The sequence below is a fragment of the Phyllobates terribilis genome, unplaced genomic scaffold (assembly GCF_046119375.1).
Source record: "Phyllobates terribilis strain yellow unplaced genomic scaffold, ASM4611937v1 Scaffold_4__5_contigs__length_816908805, whole genome shotgun sequence".
NCBI lineage: Eukaryota > Metazoa > Chordata > Amphibia > Anura > Dendrobatidae > Phyllobates > Phyllobates terribilis.
Window position 1 is genome coordinate 56,774,438 of NW_027362764.1, and position 26,927 is coordinate 56,801,364.

General features: G+C 44.5%; 1 protein-coding gene across 1 annotated transcript in view; it reads right to left on the bottom strand.

The window, feature by feature from the left end:
* CDK6 (cyclin dependent kinase 6) overlaps positions 1-26,927 on the bottom strand; it is a 186,604-nt gene that overhangs the window by 37,124 nt on the left and 122,553 nt on the right. The window contains exon 5 of the mRNA XM_073677376.1: positions 6,166-6,275. Within this exon, the coding sequence (XP_073533477.1) occupies positions 6,166-6,275 (110 nt within the window). The remainder of the gene's footprint in view (positions 1-6,165; positions 6,276-26,927) is intronic.

Sequence of the window (26,927 nt, forward strand, 5' to 3'; positions counted from 1 at the left end):
ACAAGACCCACACACAGCTAGAAGCCCAATATTTTTTCAGAGGTAGATGCAGAAAAAAATATATTCAGTTTGCAACCTGATGGAGGTCAGTATAGATGGACTAATACAACAAGTCCCACACACAGCTAGAAGCCCAATATTTTTTCAGAGGTAGATGCAGAAAAAAATATATTCAGTTTGCAACCTGATGGAGGTCAGTATAGGTGGACTAATAGAACAAGTCCCACACACTGCTAGAAGGCCAAATATTTTTTCAGAGCTAGATGCAGAAAAAAATTATATTCAGTTTGCAACCTGATGGAGGTCAGTATAGATGGATTAATAGAACAAGACCCACACACAGCTAGAAGCCCAATATTTTTTCAGAGCTAGATGCAGAAAAAAATTATATTCAGTTTGCAACCTGATGGAGGTCAGTATAGATGGATTAATAGAACAAGACCCACACACTGCTAGAAGCCCAAATATTTTTTCAGAGGTACTGTAGATGCAGATAAAAATTATTTTTAATTTGCAACCTGATGGAGGTCAGTATAGATGGACTAATAGAACAAGTCCGACACACTACTAGAAGGCCAAATATTTTTTCAGAGCTAGATGCAGAAAAAAATTATATTCAGTTTGCAACCTGATGGAGGTCAGTATAGATGGACTAATAGAATGATGCTATGCCCAAAAGATTTTACTTCACTAGGTGCAGTAAAAAAATTGGTATTCTATACACAGGTGGTATATCTTGCAACACAGATAGGCTACTCCACTGACTAACACACTCTGCAATAGGCCAAAAAGGATTAGGTTTGCTAGATTCAGCCAAATGCTGTGAAAAAAACTTGCACAGCGCTGGCACAGACCTGCCTGGCAAAAACTGATAGGAACTGATGTAACCTAGTCCTGAAAAGGACTCCAATTACAATTAGTCTTTACTCCCACAACCTATCTATCTATTTAAGAGCACAGACCTGCCTGATAAAAGTCGTAGGAAATGCTGTAACCTAGTCCTTAAAAGGACTGCAATCACAACTATTCCCTACTCCCAAGCTATCTGTATATTTGTGCGAAAATTGGCTTGAAATTAACAAGGTATAGCGCACACAGCAACAGCGGTGCCGTCTAACACGCAGCTGCAGCAGTGAGAAAATGGTGGCGACGGGGAAAATGGCTTGGTCTTATAGGGCAAGGACATGTGACATACACTGCCAATGACACATGCCCTTGCTTGTGTGAAAAAAAGCACTTCGCTCCGTGTGTGCGCTGCTGATAGGCTGACAGATTGCACCTCCCCACTGCAAATGCGGGAAAGAGAAAAAAAAATGGAGATCTTCATTGTTCCTGCAGAGATCCATCCCCTGCCCCTCCCCCCACCCTGCTGTACACTCAAACTGCGTATTAACATTAATTTTCATCATTACTGAGAAAAAATCCAGTTATGATTTTGGTGCACGAACAGTTATCGAACATAACCTCGAACAGCCGAATTTTTCTCAAATTGTTCGTGTTCGCCGAACGGCTCGAACACCGCCCAAAACAGCTCGAATTTGAGATTGGCGAACAGTTCGAGTAGAACAACGCTCATCTCTAGTCATGAGTAACTAGACAATTGGGCCTTAGTTATCAAAGCTACAGTATCTAATAGAGAAATTGCTCCTGTTTCCCTTAGCAACCAATCAGAACTCAGCTTTTATTCCTTATACTGTTCTGGAAAAATGAAAGCTGTGCTGTGATTGGTTGTTATGGGCTACAAAGACAGATGTGATAAATGAGGCCCAGCTCTTAGGTCAAGTAACGAAATCCATTCTTCTACATACAGTGAAGCAGATTTATAAAAACTGTCTATAAAGAAAAATTGTCTTTGTTGTCCACAGCAACCAATTACAGCAGTTTTAATTTTGCCAGAACAATAAGAAATTAAAACTAAGCTGCTGCCATAGCAACAAACACAGCAACAAGCACACTTTTAGAAAATGGCCTCAATTATCAAACCTAAGGTCGGTTTCAAATGCTCACGGTCCAAGTACGGGCAGCAATGGCTGTACCGTCTGTTGGTTTTATGCCTTCAAGGCTGCTAAGTTCGGGTTAGGAGACCAACACTTGGTCTGGATATGCGGCTCATATTCGTACCTAACACAGCTCGGCATTGTGCTTAGTGATGTACGGCTGAATGCAGAGGCCATGAAGCTCCCGGCGGGGGCGCAGTGTTTGTGCTGATACCAGAGGAGGGTCAGCAGAGCATTGGTGACTTTTCTGCCCTCTGCTCCTCAGCACTCGGCCCCCCGCTCTGTAGAGTTACTTCGTGGCTGAGGTTCCTTCCACTTCTAAATATCACCCACAGGTGATGGGGGAATATTTAGGAGGGAAGAAAGCTGGTGTCAGTGAACTCTTTACCACCAGCTATTGTGTCATGTTAGTAAAGGCGGGGGACGAGGGGCCGGATGTTATACACTGGGGGATGAGGGGCCGGATGTTATACACTAGGGGACAAGAAGCTGGATGTTATACACTGGGAGCAATGGGTTTGGATGCAATACACTGGGGGCAATGGGGCCAGATATACATCAGGGGCAAGGGGTCCGGAAGTTATACACTGGGGGCAATGTGGCCGGATGTTATACACTGGGGGCAATGTGGCCGGATGTTATACACTGGGGGCAATGTGGCCGGATGTTATACACTGGGGGCAATGTGGCCGGATGTTATACACTGGGGGCAATGTGGCCGGATGTTATACACTGGGGGCAATGTGGCCGGATGTTATACACTGGGGGCAATGTGGCCGGATGTTATACACTGGGGGCAATGGGGCCAGATGTTATACACTGGGGGCAATGTGAATGGATGTTATACACTGGGGCAATGTGGATGGATGTTATACACTGGGGCAATGTGGCCGGATGTTATACACTGGGGGCAATGTGGCCGGATGTTATACACTGGGGCAATGTGGCCGGATGTTATACACTGGGGGCAATGTGGCCGGATGTTATACACTGGGGGCAATGTGGCCGGATGTTATACACTGGGGGCAATGTGGCCGGATGTTATACACTGGGGGCAATGTGGCCGGATGTTAGACACTGGGGGCAATGTGGCCGGATGTTAGACACTGGGGGCAATGTGGCCGGATGTTATACACTGGGGGCAATGTGGCCGGATGTTATACACTGGGGGCAATGTGGCCGGATGTTATACACTGGGGGCAATGGGGCCAGATGTTATACACTGGGGGCAATGTGGCTGGATGTTATACACTGGGGGCAATGTGGATGGATGTTATACACTGGGGGCAATGTGGCCGGATGTTATACACTGGGGGCAATGTGGCTGGATGTTATACACTGGGGGCAATGTGGCCGGATGTTATACACTGGGGCAATGTGGCCGGATGTTATACACTGGGGGCAATGTGGCCGGATGTTATACACTGGAGGCCGGATGTTATACACCTGGGGACAATGTGGCCGGATGTTATACACTGGGGGCAATGGGGCCGAATGTTATACACTGGGGGAAATGTGGCCAGATGTTATACACTGGTGGCAATGTGGCCGGATGTTATACACCGGGGGCAATGTGGCCGGATGTTATACACTGGGGGCAATGGGGTCAGATGTTATACACTGGGGACAATGGGGCTGGATGTTACACACAGGAGGCAAGGGACCGGATGTTATACACTGGAGGTGGGGGGCTGGATGTTATACTCTGGGGGCAATGGGGCCGGAAGTTATATACTGGTCGCGAGGGGCCAGATGTTATATACTGGTCGCGAGGGGCCGGATGTTATATACTGGTCGCGAGTGGCCGGATGTTATATACTGGTCGCGAGGGGCCGGATGTTATATACTGGTCGAGAGGGGGCAGACGTTATACACTGGGGGAATGGGGCCGGATGTTATACACTGGAGGTAATGCGGCCGGATGTTATACACTGGGGTCAAGGGGCCGGATGTTATACACTGGGGACAATGGGGCTGGATGTTATACACTGGGGACAATGGGGCTAAAGGAGAAATCTGATTTCCATGATTCCAGATGTTATATACCGGAGGTGGGGGGCTGGGTGTTATACACTGGGGGCAATGGGGAAGGATGTTATACACTGGGGGTAAAGCGGCCGGATGTTATACACTGGGGTCGAGGGGCCGCATGCTATAAATTGTACACTGTAGACAATTTGGCCGGATATTATACACTGGGGACAATGAGACTAAAGGAGAAATCTGATTTCCATGATAAAGATGTGTCCCAGTACTTTTCTCTATATTGTGTATATTCGATACAGATAACTAATCCAGCTGTGATTTACCTAACTGCTACTTATACCTTCTCAATACTCCCTTGTGCAGTTTTAGGTCACAGATTCCAGGAAAATACAGAAAATCCTAATTTCCTGGACTCGAATGTAAATCATGTTCCTTAACCTCAATAATGGAGCATAAATCTTCTATTCCCCTCCTGTCAGTCTGGCCGCCACCCCACGCGTTTTTCGCACAAAGCTCTGGTTTGCAGTCACAGACTTCCTCGTATTTCCCTCTTCACTGCCACAGGCTGATCTCACCGCAGCGCGGAGCCCGTACTGGACGCCTGGCAAGGATGAACGCTGGGAAGAAAACCACATTTGTGTTGCCAGGTCCCTACTGTTACAGCAAAAGCCGACCACAGATTAATGCTGTTACTGCGTTTTACAACGGCTGTCAATCAAACAACTGCTGATGCTGAGAAAACATCGGTCAGGTCCAAAGAAACTTAGGAGTAAATTAGATATAGATAATGGTGGGTGTCAAGGGGTAGGGGGGTGTAAATTTACAAAAAATAGTTTTTTATACTCCAGTCTTTCATAAAAGCTTTCTGGAGAAAGATGCACCACATTTACTAAGAGGCACGTGTTACGAGCTGGTGCAGATTATGTAATTGCGTAAATTCTAGTAAATTTGTGTGGCGACAATTCTCCACAATTGAAAAAAATTGCAAGTTTTTACTAAAACCAGGATCGCTCCAAAATTAACTTTTTTTTTGCACCCCACCCCAATGTATAATGCCCCCCCCTTCAAGGTCTCTTTATGCCTTTAATTTCATGCAGACTATAAGTCAGTCCACGGACCCCAGCGCTGGCACACACAGCACATGGTTTCCTGTTAGATGCATCAGACTAATCATCCTTCTGATCCTTTTCTGACTATGGAATCGTGTCTGAGCTTATGTTTTGCATGGAGATCTGATCGTGTTTAGTGATATTATTTTGGGGAACATATAACATATTCATCGCTTTTTATTGCATTTGATTAGATGACATCTTGAGACTGAAAATCAGCAATTTGATTTTTTTTTCCTCCATAGTATTTATCATATAGGTAAATTAATTTTATATATTGCAGTTATATAGACGCTTTGAGACCGAATATGCTTACTTTTCTTTAGTCTTTTTTTTTTTTTATTGAGAACACGGGAGTGATTTAAACCTTTTTTTAGTTTTTAGTGTTTTTGTTTTACATTTTGAAACTAGTTTTTACATTTTTTTTATAGACCCCTTATGGAACTTGAACCTGCGGTCATTTGCATTATATACTGCAATATTATAGTATAAATAACAAATCTCCTATGGAACCCAATCACAGTCATAGTTTCATATTAGTACCAGGATGGCAGTGACGGGGGCCTATAGTACCGCGTGGGGGAGTGGGGTGGATGGGTGCCCGATCAGAAGCAGACACCATTTCAACCCATTTAAATGCCACGGTCAGAGATTGACAGTCGCATCTAAACGGTTAAACAGCAGCTATCGGAGCTAGCTCCAATCGTTGCTGTTAGAGTAAGGTGCCGGCTGTATAACACAGCTGGCACCCACCAAGTATGGAGGGGGTTCACCTGTTATATATATAACTGTCATCATTATGGGGTTTAAAGGGTTGCATTGTTTTTTTTCCGCCCAATCTGACATCAAATCAGATGCTGCCATAAGCCAAGCAGGCGACAGTCAGACGCTCAGTAAGCATCCTGGTTGGGTTCCATAATATTATGTGGATGTCGAATTGGATATCCTGCTCGATGTGTAGATTGGGTGGAATAGAGAGATGCTACACAACCCCTTTAAGTTCTCAACACGCCACGGTAAGTACACTTAGTAAAAGATAGGATTTATTTTAACAGGTTATAAATTAATCTTACTTTCGTCGAAACATTTCTGCAAATATACATCCAACGCTCCAAAGGTCCACGGGCGTGGCATAGCTGGACTGGAGGAGAACTTCGGGTGCTCTGTACCATAATGTCACCACCTGAAAAGTAACAAAGAGAAGGTTATTTGGTCCATATGTTGGAGGAATATGACAGGAGTAATAAATATACCTGTGGCCTCTGTACGGTGAGGAGGCATTACACTTGGGCCCAAAGATCTCCTGGGACATATGCCTGACGTGTTTACCTAAACAAGGTTAAACCATAGCCTAAGGCTGGTTTCACATGTTCCCCATTCACAATCAAAGTACGGAAAATGATGTCCATAGGCATGTAAGAGGCTGTTGAGTTTCGGGTCAGGAGTCCCACGATTGGTCAGGATATCACAGTCACTACTTGGACTGTGAATATCGGAAGTGTGAAGCTGTTCTAATACAAAAGTACCACACTGCAGCACTACAGTGCCCACAGCTCAGCCGTAAATGTTTACATATCTCAGTTCCCATGAAAAAAAAAAATATATACCATCCAAATAATTTTCTATTTATATTATTCTGGTATTTTATTAGCAGATTGTGACATTTAAGCGCCTCACCCCTGGAAGAAGCAAAGCGAAACGCGCGTCAGGTGAAGGGGCACAATGCCCGTCATTTCCTGTGCTCTGGTGACCATTGCAGTATTAGGTAATCATACCAACTTGTATTTATATTATTTTACACCTTGGGCATGGTTGTTGAGGGTTATCTAGGATCTTGGCAGGCGTCTTAGAGGTGGATTATAGTACTTTACTAATAAACACTAATGATTTCACCTCCTATTATTTTGACACTATGCTATGTACCTACTTGACCACTTCATATTTTATGCTGGGCTTATTGTGTATCCCTTTTTGAGGCATTCCCTATTAGATACCTATTTTTATTCATTTGTTTTTTAATACTTTGATTAATAAACTCATGGAATTTTATATTACTGTATCATACCTTGAAAAATGGGTTATTTCATAATTACCTATAATTATATTTTATATATATATATATATATATATATATATATAAATAAATATAATGTACATATAGTTTACTTTTTTTTAATGATTTCTTTTGTGCCACCCTTTTTAAAGAGCCAGATCTTTTTTATCTGTCTGTGGAAACACCTGTGTGAGGGCTCTTTTTTTGTAGGGTGGGCTGATGTTTTTACTATATTGGGGTACATATGACCTCTTGATTGCTTTCTAGTTTTTTTTGTGTGGTAAAGTGAACGAAAAACTGCAATTCTGGCTTATTCATTTTGGTTTTCTTTACACCAATGCCTATATGGGTTAAATAATTTTTAGATTTTAAAAAATTTGACTTTTACAAACCTGACAAAACCATATACCGTACATTTTTTTAAATTTCTGGATCGAGAAAAAGGGATAGTTTGAAATTTTAGGGTTTATTTTTGTTTAACTTTTAATATTTTAAATATGTTGAGGTACTGGGTTTGATTCCTGCCAGAGACGTATATGGTGGTGCTATAAAATTAATAATAACTTCACATCATCTACAATTTTTCCCTTTTTGCAAAGTCATATCCTTCCAATAAAACAATATTAAGATAAAAACCTAAAACAAAAAGAGTAACAAATCAGCACCACTTCAAGGTCATTTAGTAAAATTGATTTCTTGTGAATAAGTCGAAATAGCCAAAGAGGTTATCGTGTCGCCTGACAAAGTCCACCCCTCTCACTATGGGAACCAAACCAATATTTGCCGGCGTCCTCTCAAGTGAGTAGATAAGAATACATAGAAATCATTTCCAGAGTAAGACCAGCGAGCAGCGCTCAGCAGACACATTTCGGCTGATTATTTGTCCTCCCTGAAGCACTTACGTAGCCGATTAATGCAGCTCAGTCAATGTTACTTTCAAAAGTGTCGGCATTAAAGGAGTTCCCCGTTTTGGAAAATTCCTACCTACTTAGGGGTATCCAAAAGAAACATGAATCGTCTTCTGGAGGTTGGGGCGCTTGTAGCCCAGGCTTCCGCCTCTAAGTGAGTGTTCGTGGAACCCTAGTCAGTATCTCACATTACATTTTTGTGGAACGTTGCATTTGGCTCTATTGATTTATTTTTTTTAACAAATTGATCAATTTTTGGGATATTTTGTGACGGCTGATTAACAAGAAAAAAATGAGGTCATGAAGTTTTGGAAAAAGCATCGGAAATGGTTGTCGCAAGGCACAAAATTTTGCTGCAGCTTGTTTCGTGCCCAATTCCTCCTTTAAAATTCACTGACAAGAACGCCATAAAATCCCAGTCGACTCTACGAGTTCATCAATGGTTCCACGTCGATCTTCCATAATGTCTTGACAAATTTTCCTTACATTTGAATCAGTTTGGGCGGTCGAACAACATTTGTAGTAGAACAACCATTTCCGATGCATTTTTTTAAATTACTGCACGCGCCCCGCACACCGGAAGATGCCCCGCACAACGGAAGACATTCCCTGCTTCTTTTGGGTACCCCGTTGTTTAGTTACATAGGATGAAAGAAGACATAGGTCCATCAAGTTTAACCGTTCTCAATGTCCATTCCCCATCACTAGATTATTTATAACTCACAATGATTGTTGTGAGAAAAGCATCCAACCAGAGATGAGAGGATACATTTGAGTGGAATTGAATAAAAAAAATAAAAACAATTAGTAATCTTGTTATTTTCACACTGGCCACTGGGGTTATTTTACATTTATACTTTCTGCCCTTTCAGGAAGAGTTTTCAACGGTTTCCTTATCATTACAGGCAGGATCATAATGACTGATGACACCTTGATACATAGCTGATAACTCGTGATCCACCATTCACAATAGGGGATGTCCCAATTCACCACCTCCCCCCTCCTGTACAATGACTGATAACACCTCTATATACAGTAGATAACACAGGATCCACCATTCACAATAGGTGATATCACAGCTCACCTCCTCCTCCACCTGTACAATGACTGATAACATCTCTATATACAGTAGATAGCACAGGATCCACCATTCACAATAGGTGATGTCACAGCTCACCTCCTCCCCCTCCTGTACAATGACTGATAACATCTCTATATACAGTAGATAGCACAGGATCCACCATTCACAATAGGTAATATCACAGCTCACGTCCTCCTCCTCCTGTACAATGACTGATAACACCCCTATATACAGTAGATAACACAGGATCCACCTTTCACAATAGGTGATGTCACAGCTCACCTCCTCCTCCTGTACAATGACTGATAACACCTCTATATACAGTAGATAACACAGGATCCACCTTTCACAATAGGTGATGTCACAGCTCACCTCCTCCTCCCCCTCCTGTACAATGACTGATAACACCTCTATATACAGTAGATAACACAGGATCCACCATTCACAATAGGTGATGTCACAGCTCACCTCCTCCTCCCCCTCCTGTACAATGACTGATAACACCTCTATATACAGTAGATAACAGAGGATCCACCATTCACAATAGGTGATATCACAGCTCACCTCCTCCTCCACCTGAACAATGACTGATAACATCTCTATATACAGTAGATAGCACAGGATCCACCATTCACAATAGGTGATGTCACAGCTCACCTCCTCCCCCTCCTGTACAATGACTGATACCATCTCTATATACAGTAGATAGCACAGGATCCACCATTCACAATAGGTGATGTCACAGCTCACCTCCTCCTCCTGTACAATGACTGATAACACCTCTATATATAGTAGATAACACAGGATCCACCATTCACAATAGGTGATGTCACAGCTCACCTCCTCCTCCTGTACAATGACTGATAACACCTCTATATATAGTAGATAACACAGGATCCACCATTCACAATTGGTGATATCACAGCTCCTTTCACAATGACCTTTACACCCACTCATTAGATGCTTCGATACAAAAAATAGCGTCGGGGTCTTTTCATTGCTGCTAATGTATATGTGTATTTCTTGATACATCAGGAAGTCTGAGACTAAAAAATTCCAAATTGCCGGTGTGACAATTACAAGATTACTCATTTTCATTTTTAAAAAAGATTGTGACACCAGTTTCAAGGGCACAATCTGAGATGATCTGAGAACTGGGAATCTTCCGCTCCGCTCGGCTGATTCTTAGAATTTTGCCATGACACACCAACTTAGATATTAATGTTGTATCCATTGGATAGGTCATTAATGTAAGATCAGTGGGGGTCCAACATCCCTGCACCTCCACCGATCAGCTGATTTTAGGTCCACAAAGCCAGAAGTAACGATGTGCAGAGCCGTACACTGTGCAGTAGATGTTTTTGGGTACCGCAACTCACATCATATTCACTTCAATGAGAACAAATCTACAGTACCCGAGAACGTCCACCCTGTGTGTCCAGAAAACATTTGATTGGTGGGGGTACCAAGAGTCGATGGTGAGGGAGCCGGGAGTCGATGGTGAGGGTGCCGGGAGTCGATGGTGGGGGTGCCAAGAGTCGATGGTGGGGGTGCCAAGAGTCGATGGTGATATTGGTTACCAATCCTGAGAAAAGATCATCAATATCTTGATCTTCGACAACCTCCTTATAATAATCTGGGAGATAGCAAATATTTGCACAAGTCTTTAGATATGACACATGATTAGCATCACTAATAATTATGTAATTTAAAGGGGAACTATCAATTAACTGTAAGGAGTCTGTAAGCATTGCTAAATACTCGTCTCGTATTGCTACAGCTCAACTGTACAAACCAGTCACATGCTATGTTAGATTTCAATGAATACCCTTTAACTAACAATTCAGGATTAATACTTGAGATGAGAAGTTCTAAAAAATATTAGGAAGATGTCACAAGTTTTAGTTGCTCAAAGACCCATGGAGAAGAGGGCCCCGTCACATCTTTTATCTCCCTGACACTCTGAATGTGCTTATTTCATTAATTAATAAATGTAATTATTTTTTATCATGTCTTTGATGGACAGAAACTCTAAGGCTATGTTCACACATTGCGTTTTTTTCAGTGTTTTTTTAAAATGCGTTTTTTTATGCAAAGTTTCAGCTGCGTTTTACAGTACCAGCAAAGTCTATGAGATTCCAGAAATCTCATGCACACACCTTGACTTTTGTTTCATCAGTATTTTGTGCTTTGCATGTTTTTTTGCACAATAGAGCATGTCACTTCTTTCAACGTTTTTTCATCATTTTTCAGCCATTGAAAGTAACGGGTAGTGAAAAAACGCTGAAAAAAAGCCTAGTGTGTACATGGCTATCAGGTTTTGCTGCATTTTTAGAAAGAGAAAGTACAGCAGTATGTGAAACTCATTTATTTTTGTGATTTTACCATCTTGTCTTGGTCACTGAGATGGCAGTTTGGATTAGAACAGTTTAATTAAATTAGTGATGTGTACACAGTAAACATTGGTTGACAAATGTGTGAGACTGAACAATACCTGTGGCCCAGGGAGGTGTGAAATTGAACAATCTCTGAGCAACTGAATGACAGACCATAGTGTGAAAGTAAAGTGTCCTACAAACTCAATGCACTGCCAGTGTCTTAGGTAAACTATGCATGCACAATTCACCTTCCCCCACTTTTACATTTGAAATTCTGGTTAATATGGTTTCACATACAGTACAGACCAAAAGTTTGGACACACCTTCTCATTTAAAGATTTTTCTGTATTTTCATGACTATGAAAATTGTACATTCACACTGAAGGCATCAAAACTATGAATTAACACATGTGGAATTATATACTTAACAAAAAAGTGTGAAACAACTGAAAATATGTCTTATATTCTAGGTTCTTCAAAGTAGCCACCTTTTGCTTTGATGACTGCTTTGCACACTCTTGGCATTCTCTTGATGAGCTTCAAGAGGTAGTCACCGGAAATGGTTTTCCAACAATCTTGAAGGAGTTCCCAGAGATGCTTAGCACTTGTTGGCCCTTTTGCCTTCACACTGCAGTCCAGCTCACCCCAAACCATCTCGATTGGGTTCAGGTCTGGTGACTGTGGAGGCCAGGTCATCTGGCGTAGCACCCCATCACTCTCCCTCTTGGTCAAATAGCCCTTACACAGCCTGGAGGTGTGTTTGGGGTCATTGTCCTGTTGAAAAATAAATGATGGTCCAACTAAACGCAAACCGGATGGAATAGCATGACACTGCAAGATGCTATGGTAGCCATGCTGGTTCAGTATGCCTTCAATTTTGAATAAATCCCCAACAGTGTCACCAGCAAAGCACCCCCACACCATCACACCTCCTCCTCCATGCTTCACGGTGGGAACCAGGCATGTAGAGTCCATCCGTTCACCTTTTCTGTGTTGCACAAAGACACGGTGGTTGGAACCAAAGATCTCAAATTTGGACTCATCAGACCAAAGCACAGATTTCCACTGGTCTAATGTCCATTCCTTGTGTTCTTTAGCCCAAACAAGTCTCTTCTGCTTGTTGCCTGTCCTTAGCAGTGGTTTCCTAGCAGCTATTTTACCATGAAGGCCTGCTGCACAAAGTCTCCTCTTAACAGTTGTTGTAGAGATGTGTCTGCTGCTAGAACTCTGTGTGGCATTGACCTGGTCTCTAATCTGAGCTGCTGTTAACCTGCGATTTCTGAGGCTGGTGACTCGGATAAACTTATCCTCAGAAGCAGAGGGGACTCTTGGTCTTCCTTTCCTGGGGCGGTCCTCATGTGAGCCAGTTTCTTTGTAGCGCTTGATGGTTTTTGCAACTGCACTTGGGGACACTTTCAAAGTCTGCCCAATTTTTCGGACTGACTGACCTTCATTTCTTAAAGTAATGAAGGCCACTCGTTTTTCTTTACTTAGCTGCTTTTTTCTTGCCATAATACAAATTCTAACAGTCTATTCAGTAGGACTATCAGCTGTGTATCCACCAGACTTCTGCACAACACAACTGATGGTCCCAACCCCATTTATAAGGCAAGAGATCCCACTTATTAAACCTGACAGGGCACACCGATGAAGTGAAAACCATTTCCGGTGACTACCTCTTGAAGCTCATCAAGAGAATGCCAAGAGTGTGCAAAGCAGGCATCAAAGCAAAAGGTGGCTACTTTGAAGAACCTAGAATATAAGACATATTTTCAGTTGTTTCACACTTTTTTGTTAAGTATATAATTCCACATGTGTTAATTCATAGTTTTGACGCCTTCAGTGTGAATGTACAATTTTCAAAGTCATGAAAATACAGAAAAATCTTTAAATGAGAAGGTGTGTCCAAACTTTTGGTCTGTACTGTATGTCTTGCAGTGGTGACTTGTGTTCATGCTTCTATGCTGGAAGAAAAGCTAAACTTTGGGATCGTGTAAAACGCACCAAAACCTGCGTTTTTGAAGAAGCTTCTTTCCTGTCAACAGATCAGGTTTTGCTGCAGAAAAAAAAGCTGAAAAAACGCAATATGTGAACATAGCCTAACAGTGAGCCAGAAGATTTTTTTCTGTCTTACGCTCTTTCTAGGTATATTGCACTGGTATATACAGATATCTCTACATACAAGTGCATTATTGGGAAATTTAAAAAAAAGTTGATATTTATTAATAATTTTCTGTGGGGAAAAAATTACAGATCAAAAACAATTCACCTGATCACATATTTTATACTTTTTTTAAAAAAAATCACAAAACAATAAATAACATAATCATACTTGGTATCCTTATATTTTTAATTACCTTTACAATACTGTGAATTCTTAATCTATGGTGACTTGTAAATGGCATAAATATAAATATATGTTTTTTGGCATTTAACCCATCATAAAAAAAATTACAGCTCATTTTACACAAAAAAAAGTGACCGTATACAGTGATGCTCACTTCTAAATAATGTTTGCCATGCTTTACACTGCAGCATCATTATATAATTGTAGTTTGGCTGTTAATTACGGAGGACAACACTATTAGTGCACGCACAATAATAATGTTCATATGCCCACCATATTAATAGAAACCTTATACACATGACATATGAACTATGGTAACGTAAAATATAGCATTTATTAGAGAATTGGATAAAATACATATACAAAATACATATCTGGACAAAGGAAAAAGAACATACATAAAAAGGTCAGACTCAGGGGAATACAAGCAGTATGTGGATCAATAAAACATCCCTGCACTGCCCTATTGCAAAGGTGCTGTGGATAGCTTAATATCAGCAAATCTATACCTCAAAGTGAAAAAACCTTGCACAATATTGAGAAGTCCAATCAAGGCATGCAATAAGGATGTATAATGATAATTTGAGCTCACCCCTGTGTGCTGACCAGGTCCGACGCGCGTTTCGCCGCTGGCTTTGACGAGGATATCTCAATATTGTGCAAGGTTTTTTCACTTTGATAGGTGGGATGTTAGAGATATTTACCAATAATCTCCCATAAGATAACATGTATACTGTTGCTTTGAGAGTATAATCAGTATGGAGCATTGGCACGTAGCACTTTATATAGATATTGGTCTGATATTTTCTCTCTCTGTGCTAAGCAGTAATTCCATATAACTAACTGCACTTTGAGGTATAGATTTGCTGATATTAAGCTATCCACAGCACCTTTGCAATAGGGCAGTGCAGGGATGTTTTATTGATCCACATACTGCTTGTATTCCCCTGAGTCTGACCTTTTTATGTATGTTCTTTTTCCTTTGTCCAGATATGTATTTTGTATATGTATTTTATCCAATTCTCTAATAAATGCTATATTTTACGTTACCATAGTTCATATGTCATGTGTATAAGGTTTCTGTTAATTACGGGGGGCTAAAAAAAAAATGGAATAATTATGAAATACAACACTGGATACTCTCACAGTGAGATGGGGAAGGTCCTAGCATTCGTCTTAAAGTGACTTAAAGGGGTTTCATTAGATTTAAAAATCATGGCTGCTTTTTTTTTTTTTTTAAAGATGAAGCACCCCTCTGGCAGACAGTCTAAATTTAATATTGAGGCTCATTAACTAGTTGACTGCCTGTTACCGCCACTAGGGGGCAATCTGTATACAGTTGTTATTGTCAGGATCGGAGCCGGCTGATCTATCTCTTACTAATAAAGGCAAAAGGCAGTCGAGAGTTTTACAAGTACATGTGCCATTGGGAAAAGTTTTCTACCACCACAGAAATAAGGCAGCGCAGCCTAATCACATATTACTAAAAAGTGCCAGAAACAGTCATACAGATGTAACATTGTAAAGGAAAAAAACCTCTCCGTAATACTGCACCATCATACATTTTCACTCTCCATCAACCAATCCACTTGGGTGCTGAGCAACACCGAGTGCCGAGGAGCAGAGGGCAAAAAAGTCACCACCGCTCTGCTGACTCCATAAAAGCCGTACATCACCAAGCACAATGCCGAGCGACGGAGGGAGTGGTGTAAAGCCGCCACCACTGGACTCTGGAGGAGACGTGTTCTGTGCAGTGACGGATCGCACTTCTCTATCAGCGTCTGATGGAGGAGTCTGGGTGAATAATGGGGAGGTGGAATGTGGGGGGGCACATACTTTTATCTATATAGTGCATCTCCACCCCACTAGCTACCCACAATGCATCACTCTGAAATTTATATCGATATTGGATCATATCCTGACTTTGCCAACACAATGGCGCATCCCTTGTACAAAACAGACCCATGGACCGATTGTGTTCCTCCACCCTTTCCATGCAGATTGTAAGCTCCTGGGGACAGGGAATGGCTCATTTTCATTGTTTGATCAATGAATTTGCTCTTCTGTTACTGCCCGTAAAGAAAAGTGCTGTGAAACATGTTGCACTATATATACATGATTTATTAGTTGCAGGTAAAGTATCAGCAGCCATTTTCTTGACTTCATACAGTTGCCCAAATCTCCCAACGTCAGAGAATTGGTTTGTGCATTTGTTTTTTACTTTTTCAAAGGTGACTGGTCGCTGGTGCCCCATGACTGCCCCCTTTAACTGGTCGCTGATGCCCCATGATTGCCTCCTTTAACTGGTCGATGATGCCCCATGATTGCTCCCTTAAACTGGTCGCTGATGCCCCATGATTGCTCCCTTTAACTGATCGCTGATGCCCCATGATTGCCCCCTTTGACTGGTCGCTGGTGCCCCATGACTGCCCCCTTTAACTGGTTGCTGATGCCCCCTTTAACTGGTCGCTGATGCCCCATGATTGCCCCCTTTAACTGGTCACTGATGCCCCAGGACTACCCCTTTTAACTGGTCGCTGATGCCCCATGATTGCCCCCTTTAACTGGTCGCTGATGCCCCATGATTGCCCCCTTTGACTGGTCGCTGATGCCCCATGATTGCCCCCTTTAACTGGTCACTGATGCCTCATGATTGCCCCCTTTAACTGGTCGCTGATGCCCCATGATTGCCCCCTTTAACTGGTTGCTGATGCCCCATGATTGCTCTCTAACTGATCGCTGATGCCCCATGATTGCCCCCTTTGACTGGTTGCTGATGCCCCATGATTGCCCCCTTTGACTGGTTGCTGACTGATGCCTCATGAATGCCCCCTTTGATTGGTCGCTGATGCCCCATGATTGCCCCCTTTAACTCATTGCTGATGCCTCATGATTGCCTCCTTTAACCGGTCACTGATGCCCCATGATTCCTCCCTTTAACGGGTGTAGGGTGGCGGTGTTCACAGCGTGCAGTAACTGAGGCAGTGACCCAAGCAAGTCCGACATAAGCAGCTTTTATTCAGCAAAACTCACAGGTAAACAGAAAGTCCTCCGGTTCGCAGCCGGGTTAACACAAGTCCATAACAGTTGTCGTGGGCAACGGCCGCGCCGGGCCGCTCAGAGTCTGACGGGTGCAGAGCCTTCCCAGGCGTGGGTTCAGCCAAACTCAATCCTGCTGAGCTTTCCTGCTATGGTCCTAGCAGGACCCAAAACTAAAGGGTTTTTAAAGGACCTGTGACAAGAGCCACTGGAAAACCCAGGGTGGAGGGAGGAGGCCGCCCCACTGCCTTCCTGTAGCCCTGTCGGGTTTTACTAATCTGCCTTAGCCAGATAGCCTGACCAGGTCAATGCTCACCTTCATTCCTGCATTGTAGACGCAGCTGTGTCTGTGACTGCAATGCACTCCAATGGATTTAATAGGTCTCTGTACACATTCTGGGGGATATATAACGTCCCTCGTATACGATCCCGGTCACTGCCTCACACCGGTCACTGATGCCCCATGATTGCCCCCTTTAACTGGTCGCTGATCCCCCATGACTGCCACCTTTAACTCGTTGCTGATACCTCATGATTGCCACCTTTAACTGGTTGCTGATGCCCCATGATTGCTCCCTGTAACCGGTCACTGATGCCCCATGATTGCCCCTTTTAACTGGTTGCTGATGCCTCATGAGTGCCCCCTTTAACTGGTCACTGATGTACCATGATTGCCCCCTTTGACTGGTCACTGATGCCCCATGATTGCCCCCTTTAACTGGTCACTGATGCTCCATGATTGCCCCCTTTGACTGGTTGCTGATGCTCCATGATTGCCCCCTTTAACTGGTCACTGATGCCCCATGATTGCCCCCTTTAACTGGTCACTGATGCCCCATGATTGGCCCCTTTAACTGGTCGCTGATGTCCCATGATTGCTCTCTTTGACTGATCGCTGATGCCCCATGATTGCCCCCTTTGACTGGTCGCTGATGCCCCATGATTGCCCCCTTTGACTGGTCGCTGATGCCTCATGATTGCCCCCTTTAACTGGTCACTGATGCCTCATGATTGCCCCCTTTAACTGGTCGCTGATGCCCCATAACTACCCCCTTTAACTGGTCGCTGATGCCCCATGATTGCCCCCTTTAACTGGTTGCTGATGCCCCATGATTGCTCTCTAACTGATCGCGGATGCCCCATGATTGCCCCCTTTGACTGGTTGCTGACTGATGCCTCATGAATGCCCCCTTTGATTGGTCGCTGATGCCCCATGATTGCCTCCTTTAACTCATTGCTGATGCCTCATGATTGCCTCCTTTAACCGGTCACTGATGCCCCATGATTCCTCCCTTTAACGGGTGTAGGGTGGCGGTGTTCACAGCGTGCAGTAACTGAGGCAGTGACCCAAGCAAGTCCGACATAAGCAGCTTTTATTCAGCAAAACTCACAGGTAAACAGAAAGTCCTCCGGTTCGCAGCCGGGTTAACACAAGTCCATAACAGTTGTCGTGGGCAACGGCCGCGCCGGGCCGCTCAGAGTCTGACGGGTGCAGAGCCTTCCCAGGCGTGGGTTCAGCCAAACTCAATCCTGCTGAGCTTTCCTGCTATGGTCCTAGCAGGACCCAAAACTAAAGGGTTTTTAAAGGACCTGTGACAAGAGCCACTGGAAAACCCAGGGTGGAGGGAGGAGGCCGCCCCACTGCCTTCCTGTAGCCCTGTCGGGTTTTACTAATCTGCCTTAGCCAGATAGCCTGACCAGGTCAATGCTCACCTTCATTCCTGCATTGTAGACGCAGCTGTGTCTGTGACTGCAATGCACTCCAATGGATTTAATAGGTCTCTGTACACATTCTGGGGGATATATAACGTCCCTCGTATACGATCCCGGTCACTGCCTCACACCGGTCACTGATGCCCCATGATTGCCCCCTTTAACTGGTCGCCGATCCCCCATGACTGCCACCTTTAACTCGTTGCTGATACCTCATGATTGCCACCTTTAACTGGTCGCTGATACCCCATGATTGCTCCCTGTAACCAGTCACTGATGCCCCATGATTGCCCCTTTTAACTGGTTGCTGATGCCTCATGAGTGCCCCCTTTAACTGGTCACTGATGTACCATGATTGCCCCCTTTGACTGGTCACTGATGCCCCATGATTGCCCCCTTTAACTGGTCACTGATGCTCCATGATTGCCCCCTTTGACTGGTTGCTGATGCTCCATGATTGCCCCCTTTAACTGGTCACTGATGCCCCATGATTGCCCCCTTTAACTGGTCACTGATGCCCCATGATTGCCCCCTTTAACTGGTCACTGATGCCCCATGATTGCCCCCTTTAACTGGTCACTGATGCCCCATGATTGCCCCCTTTAACTTCAGGTTTTTGAGGTTTTTTACTCTCAGTTACTTGCTCTGCTTTCTTCTTCCTCCAGCGGAAACACGCAGAAAAGGCTTCTTTCACTTTCTATGAAATGTGTTATTAATAGGCAGAAATGTTGCTGTGTGTAGGAAGATGCTTTACTGTCGGCTGGAGGATCAGAAAGTAATTCTCAGTATTTCCCTTCACACTTAAAAAAAACCACGGAAAACAAATCCTCAAGTGACCCTGCTGTTGTTCAGAACGACATGTGAGCTGCCGGCGCGTTTCGGAGAGTAATAATCAGATGGCCATGTGTATAAAGCGCCATAAATCAGTGCATTTAGTACCATCATCCCGAAAAGCTCCAAAGGACTATACAAGGCAAGAGGAGCCTGAGGGGCGCGTTACATAACACTGGCTACTTATAAAGTGGTTTAAAGGGAATCCGCCCCAAAATATGATACTTAATTTTGTGGAGATCCGATGTGCCAGTCATGAAAAACATAGCAAAGAAGCTATATGCAAATCAGATTGAAAGTGCACTGGGGGTGTGTCAATGCACATGGAAGACGCAGACACACCCCGTCCACTAAATTCCGCCCAGTGGTGTAAAAATTACAAAAACTGCACTTTTTTTTTTTGAGCAAGAAATTGCAAATTTTATTTGCCAGCGTTCTGGCACATATATGAATTGCAACTTTTTATAGGAAGTTACAAAGAAAGTCGCTTTTCCTTGTGGCTGGCGTTGCCGTAATTTGCAAACTATTTTTTATAAGATATTATATGTCGGTCTAGGAATATTACTTCTCTTTTTTACGCCAATCCCCTAACTAAAGTTTTTTTTTTAAAGTTGCAATTCGTAATTCTGGCTAAAAACACGGACACTTTTGAAAAGTGGAGCATCGTGAAATTGGCGAAAAGTTTGAATGAAGCCTAACATTCAAAGCCAGAAAACCCATCCTGATCTAGTCATTCTTTCAGACAGTCACAGTTTTAAACAACGAATGATTCCTTTATAAACTCAAATGCCCCCCATGCTTAACACTGAAGCTCTGTTTCTTCAGACTGAATCTTGAAGTATGCAGGAGCCCACCACAAGACCACTATGGAGTAAGAGCATGGAGAAATATTATCCAAATTTCCATAGTTGTCCACAGGTCATACTTGTTATTGCAGCTTAGCACAGTTAGTGGATATGTGCTGCAATACCAGCCACAACCTGTGTATAGTGGTGGCGCTGTTTCTATTGGAGAGCAGATATCTGTCTCTAATCCTGTACAGCCCCTTTACCTATTACTGATTTTAATAAAGCAGCTGCTTCATCTCTTACATAGTGGATCAATGGTGCTGGGAGCACCAAGACTCCAAGAAGAAGGAACAGGCTCCTTTAGTCCTTGAGTTGGATTTTGTCTGTTTGGCAGTTCCTAATATCTCCAGCCAAGATCCAGAGGGGTGTGAGGACACCTGGGGACACATTTTTCTGCATCCGAACCCAGGAATGTTAAATTAACATACTGAGCATTCCCTAATGGCGATGTTTGAGGAGAAAGATTAGTCATCGTCTCGTACATTACCCGCGTAGGAAAGGAAAAACAGCCCAGAATACAACCTCTGCCCGCGAGCGCAGCAGAGGGGATGTGGTGCATAATTCACATTTTATGTTAGGAAAAATCATCGATTTTGGCAGTTGATTTATGCAAAAGGTACAAAAAAAAATCTTAAAAATTTCACCCACTACTTGGGTGATTGGTACTTTCAAGAAACGTCTAAGGAATGTAAAAGCTATGTCCAATCTCACTACCATTTTTTTTATTGCTCCAATATACCTAAAATAAGAAATGAAGGAAATCTGCAATAGATCTTAATTAAAAATTAAGAATTTCATATTGTGTTTCCATAGTAACAGACTACAAACCAGCCCTGTGTAGTCTGATCCTGCAGAAACATATATATTTTTTTATTGTTACTGTTTAAATATGTTAAAAAAAAATTATAATATATTTTTTTTTATAACTCACCAGGTTTACATTATCAAGATGCAGGGAACCCGACCAATGGGATTGTGACAGGATCTAACTAAATAATGTTTTTATGTAATCTGTTACCATGGAGATGCATTAGCCTGCATATGAGCTGTAGGCAAAAAAATATTACCATTGTTTTTATTAATTTTGTAAAACCCCCAGTTATCTGATAACTTACACATAGGTGATCAATATGTAGGTCTTTGAAAACCATTTTAATGTAACACTATTTGTGGTCATTATATGACTTGTATCCTGCATTTTTTCACTTGTTTTCCCCTCTGCAGGCTCTATTTCTAATTTTCAGTTGTCTCTGAGCTGCTGGGTGGAGATTACCTGCTGTAATATCTCCCATACATAGCACACACAGACATGAGGGCCTCCTGCTCTCCTGTCTGTATAGCACACACAGACATGAGGGACTCCTGCTCTCCTGTCTGTATAGCACACACAGACATGAGGGACTCCTGCTCTCCTGTCTCTATAGCACACACAGACATGAGGGACTCCTGCTCTCCTGTCTGTATAGCACACACAGACATGTGGGATTCCTGCTCTCCTGTCTATATAGCACACACAGACATGAGGGATTCCTGCTCTCCTGTCTGTATAGCACACACAGACACGAGGGATTCCTGCTCTCCTGTCTGTATAGCACACACAGACATGAGGGACTCCTGCTCTCCTGTCTGTATAGCACACACAGACATGAGGGACTCCTGCTCTCCTGTCTCTATAGCACACACAGACATGAGGGACTCCTGCTCTCCTGTCTCTATAGCACACACAGACATGAGGGATTCCTGCTCTCCTGTCTCTATAGCACACACAGACATGAGGGATTCCTGCTCTCCTGTCTGTATAGCACACACAGACATGAGGGATTCCTGCTCTCCTGTCTGTATAGCACACACAGACATGAGGGACTCCTGCTCTCCTGTCTGTATAGCACACACAGACATGAGGGACTCCTGCTCTCCTGTCTGTATAGCACACACAGACATGAGGGATTCCTGCTCTCCTGTCTGTATAGTACACACAGACATGAGGGACTCCTGCTCTCCTGTCTATATAGCACACACAGACATGAGGGACTCCTGCTCTCCTGTCTGTATAGCACACACAGACATGAGGGATTCCTGCTCTCCTGTCTGTATAGCACACACAGACATGAGGGATTCCTGCTCTCCTGTCTGTATAGCACACACAGACATGAGGGATTCCTGCTCTCCTGTCTGTATAGTACACACAGACATGAGGGACTCCTGCTCTCCTGTCTGTATAGTACACACAGACATGAGGGACTCCTGCTCTCCTGTCTATATAGCACACACAGACATGAAGGATTCCTGCTCTCCTGTCTGTATAGCACACACAGACATGAGGGACTCCTGCTCTCCTGTCTCTATAGCACACACAGACATGAGGGATTCCTGCTCTCCTGTCTGTAGAGCACACACAGATATGAGGGACTCCTGCTCTCCAGTCTCTATAGCACACACAGACATGAGGGATTCCTGCTCTCCTGTCTGTATAGCACACACAGACATGAGGGATTCCTGCTCTCCTGTCTCTATAGCACACACAGACATGAGGGACTCCTGCTCTCCTGTCTGTATAGCACACACAGACATGAGGGATTCCTGCTCTCCTGTCTGTATAGCACACACAGACATGAGGGACTCCTGCTCTCCTGTCTCTATAGCACACACAGACATGAGGGATTCCTGCTCTCCTGTCTGTATAGCACACACAGACATGAGGGATTCTTGCTCTCCTGTCTGTATAGCACACACAGACATGAGGGATTCCTGCTCTCCTGTCTGTATAGCACACACAGACATGAGGGACTCCTGCTCTCCTGTCTCTATAGCACACACAGACATGAGGGATTCCTGCTCTCCTGTCTGTATAGCACACACAGACATGAGGGATTCCTGCTCTCCTGTCTGTATAGCACACACAGACATGAGGGATTCCTGCTCTCCTGTCTGTATAGTACACACAGACATGAGGGACTCCTGCTCTCCTGTCTGTATAGCACACACAGCCATGAGGGATTCCTGCTCTCCTGTCTCTATAGCACACACAGACATGAGGGACTCCTGCTCTCCTGTCTGTATAGCACACACAGACATGAGGGACTCCTGCTCTCCTGTCTCTATAGCACACACAGACATGAGGGATTCCTGCTCTCCTGTCTGTATAGTACACACAGACATGAGGGACTCCTGCTCTCCTGTCTGTATAGCACACACAGCCATGAGGGATTCCTGCTCTCCTGTCTGTATAGCACACACAGACATGAGGGACTCCTGCTCTCCTGTCTGTATAGCACACACAGACATGAGGGATTCCTGCTCTCCGGTCTCTATAGCACACACAGACATGAGGGATTCCTGCTCTCCTGTCTGTATAGCACACACAGACATGAGGGACTCCTGCTCTCCTGTCTCTATAGCACACACAGACATGAGGGATTCCTGCTCTCCTGTCTGTATAGTACACACAGACATGAGGGACTCCTGCTCTCCTGTCTCTATAGCACACACAGACATGAGGATTCCTGCTCTCCTGTCTCTATAGCACACACAGACATAAGGGACTCCTGCTCTCCTGTCTGTATAGCACACACAGACATGAGGGATTCCTGCTCTCCTGTCTGTATAGCACACACAGACATGAGGGACTCCTGCTCTCCTGTCTCTATAGCACACACAGACATGAGGGATTCCTGCTCTCCTGTCTGTATAGTACACACAGACATGAGGGACTCCTGCTCTCCTGTCTCTATAGCACACACAGACATGAGGATTCCTGCTCTCCTGTCTCTATAGCGCACACAGACATAAGGGACTCCTGCTCTCCTGTCTCTATAGCACACACAGACATGAGGGATTCCTGCTCTCCTGTCTGTATAGCACACACAGACATGAGGGATTTCTGCTCTACTGTCTCTATAGCACACACAGACATGAGGGACTCCTGCTCTCCTGTCTCTATAGCACACACAGACATGAGGGATTCCTGCTCTCCTGTCTGTATAGCACACACAGACATGAGGGACTCCTGCTCTCCTGTCTCTATAGCACACACAGACATGAGGGATTCCTGCTCTCCTGTCTCTATAGCACACACAGACATGAGGATTCCTGCTCTCCTGTCTCTATAGCACTCACAGACATAAGGGATTCCTGCTCTCCTGTCTGTATAGCACACACAGACATGAGGGATTCCTGCTCTCCTGTCTCTATAGCACACACAGACATGAGGGATTCCTGCTCTCCTGTCTCTATAGCACACACAGACATGAGGGACTCCTGCTCTCCTGTCTCTATAGCACACACAGACATGAGGGACTCCTGCTCTCCTGTCTGTATAGCACACACAGACATGAGGGATTCCTGCTCTCCGGTCTCTATAGCACACACAGACATGAGGGATTCCTGCTCTCCGGTCTCTATAGCACACACAGACATGAGGGACCCCTGTTCTCCTCTCTGTATAGCACACACAGACATGAGGGATTCCTGCTCTCCGGTCTCTATAGCACACACAGACATGAGGGATTCCTGCTCTCCTGTCTGTATAGCACACACAGACATGAGGGACTCCTGCTCTCCTGTCTGTATAGCACACACAGACATGAGGGATTCCTGCTCTCCTGTCTGTATAGCACACACAGACATGAGGGATTCCTGCTCTCCTGTCTCTATAGCACACACAGACATGAGGGACTCCTGCTCTCCTGTCTGTATAGCACACACAGACATGAGGGATTCCTGCTCTCCTGTCTGTATAGCACACACAGACATGAGGGACTCCTGCTCTCCTGTCTGTATAGCACACACAGACATGAGGATTCCTGCTCTCCTGTCTCTATAGCACTCACAGACATAAGGGATTCCTGCTCTCCTGTCTGTATAGCACACACAGACATGAGGGATTCCTGCTCTCCTGCCTCTATAGCACACACAGACATGAGGGATTCCTGCTCTCCTGTCTCTATAGCACACACAGACATGAGGGACTCCTGCTCTCCTGTCTCTATAGCACACACAGACATGAGGGACTCCTGCTCTCCTGTCTGTATAGCACACACAGACATGAGGGATTCCTGCTCTCCGGTCTCTATAGCACACACAGACATGAGGGATTCCTGCTCTCCGGTCTCTATAGCACACACAGACATGAGGGACCCCTGTTCTCCTCTCTGTATAGCACACACAGACATGAGGGATTCCTGTTCTCCGGTCTCTATAGCACACACAGACATGCGGGATTCCTGCTCTCCTGTCTGTATAGCACACACAGACATGAGGGACTCCTGCTCTCCTGTCTGTATAGCACACACAGACATGAGGGATTCCTGCTCTCCTGTCTGTATAGCACACACAGACATGAGGGATTCCTGCTCTCCTGTCTCTATAGCACACACAGACATGAGGGACTCCTGCTCTCCTGTCTGTATAGCACACACAGACATGAGGGACTCCTGCTCTCCTGTCTCTATAGCACACACAGACATGAGGGATTCCTGCTCTCCTGTCTGTATAGCACACACAGACATGAGGGACCCCTGCTCTCCTATCTGTATAGCACACACAGACATGAGGGATTCCTGCTCTCCTGTCTATAGCACACACAGACATGAGGGACTCCTGCTCTCCTGTCTGTATAGCACACACAGACATGAGGGATTCCTGCTCTCCTGTCTGTATAGCACACACAGACATGAGGGATTCCTGCTCTCCTGTCTGTATAGCACACACAGACATGAGGGATTCCTGCTCTCCTGTCTCTATAGCACACACAGACATGAGGGATTCCTGCTCTCCAGTCTGTATAGCACACACAGACATGAGGGATTCCTGCTCTCTTGTCTGTATAGCACACACAGACATGAGGGATTCCTGCTCTCCTGTCTGTATAGCACACACAGACATGAGGGATTCCTGCTCTCCTGTCTGTATAGCACACACAGACATGAGGGATTCCTGCTCTCCTGTCTGTATAGCACACACAGACATGGGGGACTCCTGCTCTCCTGTCTGTATAGCACACACAGACATGAGGGACTCCTGCTCTCCTGTCTGTACAGCACACACAGACATTAGGGACTCCTGCTCTCCTGTCTCTATAGCACACACAGACATGAGGGATTCCTGCTCTCCAGTCTGTATAGCACACACAGACATGAGGGATTCCTGCTCTCTTGTCTGTATAGCACACACAGACATGAGGGATTCCTGCTCTCCTGTCTGTATATCACACACAGACATGAGGGACTCCTGCTCTCCTGTCTGTATAGCACACACAGACATGAGGGACTCCTGCTTTCCTGTCTGTATAGCACACACAGACATGAGGGATTCCTGCTCTCCTGTCTGTACAGCACACACAGACATTAGGGACTCCTGCTCTCCTGTCTGTACAGCACACACAGACATGAGGGACTCCTGCTCTCCTGTCTGTATAGCACACACAGACATGAGGGATTCCTGCTCTCCTGTCTGTATAGCACACACAGACATGAGGGATTCCTGCTCTCCTGTCTGTATAGCACACACAGACATGAGGGATTCCTGCTCTCCTGTCTGTATAGCACACACAGACATGAGGGACTCCTGCTCTCCTGTCTCTATAGCACACACAGACATGAGGGACTCCTGCTCTCCTGTCTGTATAGCACACACAGAC